Below are 12322 nucleotides of genomic sequence, written 5' to 3'. Positions count from 1 at the left end.
CATGTGGTTTTAATAGTGTAATGCATATGCTGTACCAGCTCTTGGGCTCTATTTAAATTCTCAGTTCCTTCCTTTGGGAGAGCAGATGAGTGATAGCACTTTCCAAGAATGTAATGGGCATTGTGGGAACAGTTGATAACCATGTGCCTGAAGCTGTTAACAAGCACAAGAGAATTTCATCTGGTAGAGAAATGAAGTGAGAACAGTGTGCCTAAGGCCTGGTATGTGAGCACTGCCTGCTGTGCCTGCCCAGGCAGTATGAACCTTCCGTCTTCCCCTCAGCTGGAATGCCCAGCAAAATGAACTCTATTGGCACAATGTTTGTCATCTTAATCCCACTTGCTGCATATACATAATGACTGGCTTTGCAGGATCACCACAACAGATGTGTTAAAATAAGTCAATGGCCTTCCCTCTGTCTCAACAGACACTGACTTTTTACCTAAGGAAAAAAAACCTCACTGCAATTGAGAAGAGCAGAGCTCATCACAATGTGGATCTGATTAGTCTGTGTAATAGTTATGCGTTGCTGTCAAGCATTTAGAAAACCTTAATGTTAACAGCTTAGTAGAGTCAGTAGCATCCTGTAGCCGCAGAACAAGAAATTCTAGAGACACTTATAAAATAGCTAGATTTCATTTGTTTTCTGTAACGTTCTGGCCTCCCAGTGTCTACTCAATATTTGATATATAGAAGGAGGATAAATACTTTTTTTCTGAAAGCACTGATGTAGGATGCCTTCATCCTTTTTAGTCCACAGCTCTTCTCCACAAACACTGGTTCTAGAATGTCCCATGGAGGAATATGGCCTGTTTCTTATTTGCTGTGTTGTTTTTTTTTTTCCCTTTTCTATTCCCTTACCATTTTACAGTAGCTCCTTCCTCAGACACTTCACACTCAAACTCCACTCTCTCTCCAACCATCACCATCTGGTCCTCCAGTGGGTGAGTGATCAGGATTGGAGGCTCTGGAAATGAAGAGGCCTTTTTTAAAACAATATTCTGAAAGGCTGATGTCAGTGATAGGTCTCAGTCAGCGCTCTACAGGAAGAACCCCTGGCAAAATACATGGTGATGCTCTCTGAGTTGGAACTTAAGACTTACTATGCTGGATCACATTACCAAGGTTATCAGATGACCTTTTGGTATTTACTTCATGAGAGAGAATACAAACATAAGATTAATCAGTTTTCATATAAATTCCAAAATTCTCAGACAGAGGCATTATTTTTCTGTACTACTTGATCTGCTTGTAAAGCTTGAGGTACGTATTTATCTTGAACAGAAGCTAATTTCTAAAGTAAGTTTCTAGCCCTATTGTTGGAAAACAAAACATTTTCCAAATGAGATTTAATAATTGTTACTGAGCTATTTTCCTGTGCTTTCTCAGTTGCAGCTATAGGGAAAGTGTGTCTTCCTTTAACTGTAAGAAAAATACCTACTTTGATAGATCTCAGATTTTGTTAATGTTTGAGAATTTGCTTTGAGATAACTAATTTGCGAGTAAATAAGGATTTAGGTAGGTTTTGCTGCCATTGCTCACCTTTTACGAATAATTCTGTGAAGCTCTTCTCCTCACCTACCACACATTCATATGCTGCATCGTCAGCCAGAGAGCAGTGGTTTATGGTCAGAATTCTCTTATTCCCAACAGCTTCAAAAATATATCTGAAAAGAGAATCTAAGTGTAATTATCTGAGACTCTCTCCTTTGGACCCCGCCTTCCCCTGCCAGGCAGAGAAGAAAGCTCCCCACTTCTTTTCTGACATCAGTGGCAAGGTCTGTTAAGATTCAACCCACTGAATTGCAGTGGGCAGAAACAGTGTTTTAAAAACAAGCACAGGGGATTATGGAGATCACTCCATACTAAACTGAGGCATACAAACTCCTGTGAATGGTGTTGGAATGCTGGTGACTGTAGATGCTTTTCAAACACAGACACAAACATGACTACTTACCATCAAAATTCCTCATCAAGGCTCCAGAACCAAATCACAGAAATTTTGGTTTTACAAGCATGCTACAGCAAAGTATATCCCATGTAAGAAAGAATTTTGAACCCTGGATATATACATAAACAACAGAGCATAATCAGAGGACTTACTTGCTAAGTAGGTAGATGTGATCATCCCATTCCACATGTAGATATACAGAGCACAGGGAAGAAAAAGAAACAGCCATGAGAACAGTAAACTGGCCACAACTCAATGTGCTATGTAGATTCTTTCATGGTTCCTATTTCTCCCTATTTTATTTGTTTCTTTCTAAGTATAGCTAGCTTTTCTACTTTGTCCATGCTTCAGGCCATTCTGTGTTTAGTTTCTCATACTTCTAGTTTACCTGCCGCTCACTTGGATCTCCTGTCCATTCTTCAGCCATTTCACGTCAGCATCTGGATTGGCAACTTCAACCACTAATTTAATCTTTTGTCCTTTGTCCACTTGGTAAGCTGGATCCAATTTCTTGAGGAATGCTGTGATGAAGAATGATTTTTAAAAAGATAATCCTAATTTTTTTTTCTTTCTTTCTTTCCTTTTTTTTTCTTGACATTCTCTGTCAAGAAAATAAATCTTCATTCCCCTTCCTCTTGTTTAATGCCATCTTAAACCTTCTCCACCTTCTGCATCCCTGTTTGCGTTTTTACCATTTCTTTTTGTCTGTTCTTCATCCCATGCTGTCTTATGTTATTCATTAACATGGAATGAAAGGCATGTGATATTAACTAAAATGAGCAAAGTAAAATATTCTAAATCAGACATAAATATGTACTTCAATACATCCTAAATAGAGTTACAGCTAAGTGTGACCACAGGAAAATGATACTTATCTTCTCAGTACTAATGAAAGGCAATTTACTGTCTCTGCTTCTGACTTTTAATACAAATTAGTTAAAAGTAGGTAATTTATACTTGACAAGACTAGAAGAGGCTCAAGAAACCCAAATGCGTCATGCTTCAAGTGTTTTTAAGAAACCGTTATAATGGAAACGAAATGTAAAGATCATGCAAAAATTGGAAAAGGAAACTGCGTCACACTCATACTTCCCATGCTCTTCTGTCTGGCTGCTGTCCAGTTAATGTTAATATTTGAAGAACTCCCAAACAAGAATATACATACAAATGTATTTGGAAGAAATAGAGCTTTCCAACCTGTACTTTTTTTCTCTTCCTTCTTTATGCGTTTGAGGCGTTTCAGCATCCCACGCAAATCTGTGATGCCATACTGAAAAGCGATTTTCTCATATTCAGAAGGAGGAGCTTTCCTCAGAATTTCCCAGACATCTACCTCAGGTTGTGATTCAGTTTTTCCATCACCTCTGCAGAAAGATATTAGAATATCTGAATACCACTACTGAGAGAATTTTAAAACAGCCATAGGCTTGGCAAGCTATATATAGGTTTGATGAAATCATTTCTTAATAATTTAGCAGTCTAACTTTTTACTATATTATCACCGAAAATAATGAAATTAAACAGCAGACTAGTTTTATTCAAATTTATATATATGATGATTAAGATTCAAATGCTGTTCTAAAGGATTTACTATCTAATAGCCAAAGCTAAAAAATTGTAACTTTAGGTAATGTAAACACAGGGGGACGGACTGTCCTGTGATGATCATATGCAAAACATGGCAAAGCAAGGAACAGAACCGATATCTTGAGAATACTTTAAAAGCAAGGTAGTTGTATTATGTTAACAAGAAACGAGTCCTTTTCTACTCAGGACATTTTTCCTGCATGCTAAAATAAATCACAGATTACTAAAATATCTATCATCATTTATAAAGGCAATTGTTGGCTTTAGTCATCTATGAAACATAAAGGCACTTACACTGATGAGTATTAGCAAATGAGACAATATTTACAATGGATGACTTATTTTATGGTTTAACCAAAGAACTAGTGATTTCAGAAGAATTAATGTTTGCTTTAGCAAAACCAAGCGAAAATTCAGGTGTCTGGCTTTGGGAAAGGCATTCTTTTCCCGTCATCATATTTTAAGTTAAAAGTTCACAAATTACGAAAGAAATTGGTGTAATCTTACCGATTTACAGAGCGCAAGAAGCTGCTGAACTCAAGAACGATGCACAGAAGCGTTTGGAAAAGCATGCAGCATCCCAATAGGCAAGAAAGAGGGCATCATGTGTTAATACAAGAGAGCCATGAATGTCATCTTCACCTTTAGCAGAATAAGCCTGTGCTTCAGTAGCAGGGAAATGAAGGAACTCGTGCAAAAGCTCTGAAATAGGCTTAAGAAAAATGCTGTTCCCTAGTAAAATCAAACTCACGCAGTTTGTACAGTTCCACTCTGCAATCTAAATGATAAGTGTAAATGCTTCTTCTTGTTCCTAATTATGACAGATGGATTTACAGGGAAATAAGTAGATTTACTTAGCGCTGTCTTCTTGGAGTTGTTGCCTGTCACTGCTTGCATTTTGATAAACAGAGTAAGGATAAAAGAAGTAACATTTTCTTAAAATTTTCTGTAGTTTACCTAAACTTCCTGTGGTTGCTGTTTCTGTTATCACCAAGACCAAGCAAACTTCCAGTGCAGCAGAACACTCTCATATAATGAAGTCGTGTACAGTGGTAAACCCCAACAAACAGATCACTTATGCAGCAGGCAGTGCAAAGAAAAGTGGAGGATTATGGTGTGTGTGTTTTCATTTTTTTCAGGAAAAGAACAGTCCCATTAGTCTGTGAGAAATACTGTTACTTGAAAAAGCATGACTGTAGTCAGTCTAGACAGCAGGTGTAAACAAATATTTCTAACACTCCTGTGATTTCCCGTAAAGGGCTTGTTTAGAACAAGAGAGTTATGTTTATCAAAGTACTTTGGATTTCCAGCATCGCTGTAGCTCTTGAACAGGAGGAAAGACCCAGTGAATGCAAGTTGAAATACGGCATGCAATATCTCCAATCTTTGGAGTGGCATAGCACTCGCTAAGCACTAAGCCCTCATTCACTAGTGCTCACTGGATTGATAGGTGTATCTGAAGTCTGGACTCTTTGCAGTAAGTGCAGTCTACTGAGTATTTGCTTTGTCATAGCAGTGCATCCACATTACCCACAAATTTAATCCAAATTGCTTTTCTCTATCTATCTCCCATTTACTTCAGGATTACAAATAGTCTGTCATTCTGCAAAGCAGAAGGCAGGACAAATGAACGGATTTGTCAACTGATTTGTCGGATAGACCAAGCAGTTCTTGGGCAAGTTGCTCTGATCATACCAATGAACATTAAAATATTTCCAAATACATATGAATTGGAATAGATATATATGTACATAAAAGTAGGAATATATAATATTTCTAATAAAATCTGTAGTAGCACAATTAACGTTCTGCAGGGCAAATTGTATCTCAAAAGAAAATATAAAATCATAGGAGATAAGAAAGGCTTAACACGTTCAGATATTCTCATTTTCCATCAGTCATTATATAAATATTGGTGGTTTTCTCTGTCTATCTGCCTAATTATGTGCTCATCTATCTACACCCCTTTACCTGAAAATTTGTGGGTATCATTATTCATGAAGTTTTCTAAAGTATTTTGTGTGAGCTATTTTTAAATGCATCATGAGCTAAATCTTCCAATTTGGAAGCAATTCCACAGCCTAATATATCTCACAATTGAGAAGACTTCCTGATTTTTTGTTTTAGCTTTTCCATTAGTCAGTGTCATCCCATTTTTAGATCTGGCAATACCATTTCAGTGCTGTTTCAATGCTGTTTGCATGCAAGCAGAAATAAAATAAATTTGAGCCCTTATGCTCAGAATGTAGTTTCTTCCTCCTAAATACTAGTATTTTCTAGTTACAGGAGAAAGCTTTAAGTCACATTTACATAACAAAATGGTACTAAAAGTTAAAGGTTATCATTCTTATAGCGTTGAATTGAGTTCTGAAACAGAAGAAAAACTTTCTATGCCTCTAAGAAAAAGTTTCCCCATCCCACTAGTCCTTTTCACCATTTTATATTTGCTAAAACATTCTTTTTGATTACATAAAGCCACAGTGAGACTGTACTCTTCCACTGCCAACAGGAACTAAGCAACGTATGAGAGCTTGCACTCCTGGAGTTTCTCCCACCCTTACACTACTCTCCGTGACACTGGGGATCCTTATTCAGAGCGATCACCTCATAGGTTAAATATGCACTTGGGGGCATTAAGATGCAGCTTAGTGAATCTGCTGTAAATGGAATATGCAGCTGATATGTTTTAAACATGTGTGGAGGGGTTAAAAATAGTCTCGTACATCCCAGAGATGGTTCCTTCCTATCCCATTACTGTCAACTGATTGGACCCTGTCAGCTGTCACCTCCTTCAAGGTCTCCGCTAACTTTCCCATTTAATAGTTCTGTGACAGCTGTTCCCTTCCTCTTCCCAATGACCTCTCCTTGGCCCATGACATCTGTATGTCAACACCAGTTAATTAAATTACAGCAATAGGAGATACAGGATTAAATGAAGCTGTTTCTATTACAGTGGTAATGTTCATTACCTCTGGATTGAGGACACTTGTAAATTAGGTGGGACAAAGCAGAAGTGGTGAAAGAATAATCTTCAATTCTATTTGAATCTACATAGCTCTTGAGAGTTCCTCAGCATGAGGTCCTTTTTTTTGGTCCTATTCTAATGAAAAATACTTTCATTCCATGGTAAGATTTTATGCCTTTCAGTTCTCATTAGTATAGGAGTGGTCTTCAACCCGTGTTGAAGTCACAGGAAAAAGCTTGTAAGTCACATGTACATAGCAAAATGGTATTGAAAGTTAAAGGTTATCGTTCAGGTTGAACCGAGTTCTGAAACAGAAGAAAAAAATCTCACTTTCTATGCCTCTAAGAAAAGGCTTCCAACTGTGGACAAAATTAAGCAATTTTTTTTACCTTCCTTAGCCTCCATTTATTCAAAATTTTAAAAGAAAAAAATTAAAAATTAAAAAAATATATATTTTTTTGCCTATAGAGATTAGAATGTGAGTCTAGTGATGAATGTTTATAGTAACTTCAGGAGCCAGAAAACGAGGGAGTGACCATGGGCAGTAATCAGAAGCATGCCCAGAGTAATGGGATGATAACGATCAATGGAAACCTTACCCGAAATTAAATATTTTGTAACAGGGAAATCTGTACATTTATGGAATAGGTGATTTTGGTAATATGTTTGCTAAACATGTTTAAGGGTGTATGGAACAAACCTTGAGAGCATATTTAATAGGCACCAGCGTACAAATTATGCAAATTATCTGTGATCAAAGAAGAGGTTCCCATTTCTACTTTCTAAAACAATAGGAATTTAAACCAACAGATTATTGAGAAAATTTGATAATTCAAGCACTATTTAAAGCCGCTACTCAAAGAAAGCAATGGTGAAAAACAAAGGACATGCAGAAAAAAACACATTGATTTGTATGGGGTAGTTCATCCTTAATTTCTAACTGTTTAAGAGCATTTCTATCTCAGAAATTGGCAGTCGATAATTTTCTTTCATACTATATAATTGTTTGTCATGCTCTACATCTAAGATAAAAATGCATGCATTATTTCAAACCAAATGGTTCTTATATTCAGTCTGACCCATGCATTTTATAATCAAATGAAGTAGAAACCTTACTCTCTGTTGTCAACAGTGGAATCCAAAAACATCCAGATTACAATGGTAGTAAAAAGAAAAAAACATATGTAGAGAGATTATGAAACAGATGTGTCAAGGACAGACAATGGGAAGAAGAAATTCCACCAAAAAAAAAGTGCAAGTAAAAGCAAGAAAGAAGAGTTAGAGTAAAAACATTAAAATGTATAATATTTATACAACACAATCTCTATTATTGTAAAAAAAAATGTATGTAGTATATATAGTTTTATACTGTAATAATAATAATAGTAATGTTTGGATATCTAATAAAAATGCTTCTCTTCCTAGTTTTCTCATGCCATGTGTTGTGAAAACTTAGGGTAAAAAGTTCTTAGTAAACAGCATTATAGACAAGTATTGTAGTTTGTTTGTCTATTTATTTATTTATTTATTTTAGTGGAAAGTTTTAGTGGAAGCAACTAATTGCACTGGTCCCAGTCTTTTCTTTCTTGGGAAAATAAAAAAATAAAAATTTATTTATTTGCTCCAGTATAAACCCAGCAAGAATGCAGGAAGTCTTGACTATTTGAGGAAGTTGCCGTAAGTACTTGTTATCCTTTTTCCATTCAGAGCTGCTTTAGAAAAATTGCAAGGATTCTGAACTTATTAAACTCCTACTTGCTCTAGTTCTAGTGTTTTCAGAGTTATTCTACAGAAGGTAATTTTATTTCTCTAAGATTAGTGGATTTTACTCACCTCTTTTTCAGTAGGGCACTAAAATTCAACTCTCCAGCTTCGTCATGTCCCTCAGTACTGTGTAGTAACAGAAAAATGTAATTAGTTTTAGAAGGAAATGGAAATGAAACTCTATCATGACATAGGTGATAGATTTCTGCAGGGGAGTAGTGGATGGGTTTCGAATGACTTAGAATGTGCTCTGACATGGGACGTGACGTAATTAGGCTCTTTTTCCATATTGGTCTAGATACAGGTTTAAGGAATTTGTTTAATGAACTTGCATTTTTTCTGTACTGATTAAGAAGAAAACTGTAGAGGTTATTAATTTGGTCGTAATATTGATCTGGAATATATTGGTTATCATGTAGATGTTGCAGAAGCTCTCATTTAGAATCTTTAGTACTTTTAGGAAGCTGTAGTTTCAGGAGTATGGATATTGTTTGTAGTGGGGGCAGTACTAAACCAACCTTTTTGAGGGACATCCTCAAGTCCAAAATCACTTTTTTATTTTTTCGTAGTATTTTATCTAGTATACCCAGCTGCAATTTTTTTAGGGCTCTTTGCGATTCCAGAGTTCATTATCGTGAAACAAGTATCACAGTGCTGGTGCTTGGGAGAGCAAAAGGAGGAATCCTGTGATCTGACATAGAACCTGAGATGAGGTTCAACATACAATTGTTCAAAAAGCATTATGGCAAGCAAATTGTGATGAATCGATTGATGAGAACAAGAAGCAACCAGCAGGAATTTTTTGATACGTAATGATATTTGTCATATGCTAAACTCAGATGGAGCACACAATGTTATTTTTGGTGTTCTGAGTCAAATGTGTTTTAGCTGTGATTCTGAATGTTTGAAGTACAGATCTACTATGAAAACTTAGCACAAAGTCTCTAAAATCACTTATTTGGGCTTAGTTCCTAGAAAAAAATCACTCCGGAGATGTGTTTTGGAAGTACTAAGCTGACTGGGAATTAAATCTATTTCCTGATTATTTATCATTCAATTTACAAAAAAAAAAAAAAAAAAGTCTTTTTGTGCATTCAGGCAGGGTTTAGAAAGTCAAAATGAATTTTCTTCACCTCAGTTGGTCTCCCATCATCAATGTTCAGAGGCTCCTTTACACCTCTGTTGTCTTGAGAGTAAGAATCAGGTGATACCAACAAACAGCATTCAGATTCCTCCAGCAGCAACACCTTATCCTTAATCGTTGTTTCATACACAGAAATTACTATTTTCACGTGTACCAGGGGTAGCAGTAGCACAAAATGCTGTCTCTGGCAACACAGTGCTAGTTACTTCAGTCAGTCTGTCTGTAGGAGTGTAAACCAGAATGTAAGGAAAATTCGACACGGCAGGAACAAATATAAAAATATGTAAGAAAACAGCTTCAACAGATAAAGGATGGGCATTTTACCAGTACTGGTGATAAAAATGGAAGGGAAATAAGTGCCAGACTTTTTGTGCTGCTTGACAATGCAAGGTTGGTGAGAAAAAATAATTCAAAACCTTTTTTATTTTGAATCAGTACTATTTTGAATAAGTTGTGAGAAGAGATCTGTTTATTAAGAAAGCACCATATTTACTTTTGTGATTACTTTCAAGGTAGTACAGTACTAGAACGGATGGTTTTCTTGGTATGATGCTCAAGCAAGAAAGTGTATTTTTGGCCTCTTTATCCTTGCTTTAAGAAGATTTTCAATAGCTACAGGCGTCATATATATAGAGAGATGACTATTATACTAAATTTGAAAAGGGCTTCTTGTGATCAAATATTCAGGTAATCAGAATCTACAGGTGGGAGGAGAATTAGTCACATTATTGCTTCCCAGGTGGTAATTACAATCAGCTTTTCAGGAAAGCCCACCAATCAGTGTTTGGCTTTTCTGCAGAGTAAGACCTTAATAATTACTTTAACATGCTTTAACATTAGATTAGTTAAATCTAATCTCAGACTTCCTATTTTAATTATGGTAGAAGACATTGGGAGCAAAAGGGATATGACGGGAAAGTTAATGATAATAGGATTAGGAGTGTGGCAGGAAATTAGATTTTCATATGCATGTGTGTTGAAAAACTTCTGTGAGAAGAGTGACGATTTTAGTCAGGATGTGCTCAGTATAGAGGAAAGAGTATAAAACAGAGGGGTAGGCATGCATAAAATTTTGAAGGTTGTGTGAAGATAGCTCTCTCCAAACACATGCCTTTTCTGTAGATGAATCTGCCTCTCACTGAACTGTCAAACTACTCTTTTCATTATCTTACACTCACTACTTACTGGTATAAATTCTAGTCTTGTATAAGCACTAAATGCTATAACCATGATTTATTGGGAATTTAAATGTTTATAATAGAAAGTGGAGCTAATTCTGTCTGTTTTTATTTTATTTTATTTTCCTGATCAGAGAGAGACAGTTCATTGTTAGACTTGAATTTGTCCGCTGACACAGGCAGACACTACCTGAGAAAGGCTGAAGTCATCCGTCTCCCCCCTCCTGCCAGGCTCCTGAGTGAGGGTATCAAACACAGAGCTTCAGATTTAAACAGTTCATTTCAAAATCTGGCTTCTTTCTTATAGAAAGAGCTGAAAATCTGAACAACCTGAAGCTGCTAACATTGCTCTTACTCTCAGCTGATTCTAAAATAATTCTTTTAATTCTGCTAGCAAGAAGAGAACCCCTTAGAGCCTAATTCCACTGCAGTGAAATAACACAATGCACCTATGCACTGAATGTCCTTTATTAGGCATCAGAGCGGGCTGGTCAGCTACTTACAGATGGATTTGACTGTAAATAAATTCTTCAAGACTTCTTTATGATAGAATGCAAAATCCAAATCTCATACAGAAATAGCACTTGTATGGAAAAATTCAAGCAGTTTACAGAGCTAAATTTTCTCCTATGTTAGAGAAATTAATGCCTGTTGGAATGTTCTTGATCTAATAACTTTGCAAAAATATATAGAAATTAAAACAGAAACTGATTTACTTAAAGGGAGAAGAGATACTTAATAAAAAACAGATGTTAATGTCGAAATAAAAAAGATGTTACAAATTCGCTAATTTTACTAACAGAAGGGAAATCTTATTTAGTGAAGTCATGTATAAATTCAAATGATATTACAGAGCTGGGGAGAATAGTCTTTTCAGTACCAATGCAACACCTTGCGGTCTTTAATATCTAGGACCTGCATATATTAGGGTTTTTACACAGACATTTACAGTACCATTGTCTTCTTTCAATTAATATAAAACATGAAAACAAATACAATCAAAATGCTTGCGTTAATATTATTGGTGTTATGCTGCTTACAGGGCTCACATCAAATTCCAGTTTAGGAATTTGTTTAGCAAATGTTTGTCTTAAGATGCATGTAGGTCCTCAAGCCACGCTAAATCGAGGCTAAGCACTACACAGAATCTTTTCCCTCTCTATTGGTTTACATCTGGAGTGCTCTACAGCACTGGAAAAAAAATGCTGAAGTTCTTCATAAAAAGATATATATTATCAATTGCATAATTGAAGACAAGCATGATTGTTATACTAGTACAAAGTCAAAATTCTCTTAGATGATTCCTAGATGTTATTTAGTATTTTAACGGTAGAAATATTTTCTTAGTAGACATCCCTGTCTCTGTACTTGTTGGTACCATGTCTTTGCTTTTACTAGGAAAGTAATGAATTCTGCGTGGAAGTATAATCTGATCTACGTAAGTTTCTACTGTGCATACTCACGTGCGTCGGAAGGCAGCACGAATATCCAAGTCTCCACTTAGTGGCGCTTCTGATGTGACAAAGAGCAACAAACAAGAATGAGGCGGCACATCAAAATAGTGCAAACCTACAGTGCTATTTATAAAGCTTTTCAGTTACAGTCATTTTTGTTCTGAAGTTTGTATGTTGTAAATTGTGATCAGTCATGTATTGGAGGACTGAAGCATTATCTTTAAATAGGTAACCCTCACTAACTGACTTTCAACATCCAGTGTTTAATGTATAACTTAG

At 36.0% G+C, this 12322-nt stretch overlaps 1 protein-coding gene across 1 annotated transcript in view; it reads right to left on the bottom strand.

Moving 5' to 3' along the window:
• The window catches only part of MYBPC3 (myosin binding protein C3), a 51482-nt gene that overhangs the window by 33806 nt on the left and 5354 nt on the right, over positions 1–12322 (bottom strand). Inside the window, exons 7-16 of the mRNA XM_040558158.1 lie at positions 12053–12101; positions 10780–10824; positions 8337–8393; positions 7620–7622; positions 4046–4069; positions 3149–3315; positions 2340–2472; positions 2104–2106; positions 1543–1667; positions 862–967 (exon numbers count right to left, since the gene is read on the bottom strand). Coding sequence (XP_040414092.1) covers positions 862–967; positions 1543–1667; positions 2104–2106; positions 2340–2472; positions 3149–3315; positions 4046–4069; positions 7620–7622; positions 8337–8393; positions 10780–10824; positions 12053–12101 — 712 coding nt within the window. The remainder of the gene's footprint in view (positions 1–861; positions 968–1542; positions 1668–2103; positions 2107–2339; positions 2473–3148; positions 3316–4045; positions 4070–7619; positions 7623–8336; positions 8394–10779; positions 10825–12052; positions 12102–12322) is intronic.

The sequence above is a fragment of the Cygnus olor genome, chromosome 5 (assembly GCF_009769625.2).
Source record: "Cygnus olor isolate bCygOlo1 chromosome 5, bCygOlo1.pri.v2, whole genome shotgun sequence".
NCBI classification, from domain to species: Eukaryota; Metazoa; Chordata; class Aves; order Anseriformes; family Anatidae; genus Cygnus; species Cygnus olor.
Note: the sequence above shows the minus strand (reverse complement) of the source record. Positions and strands in the feature narration are given on the sequence as shown.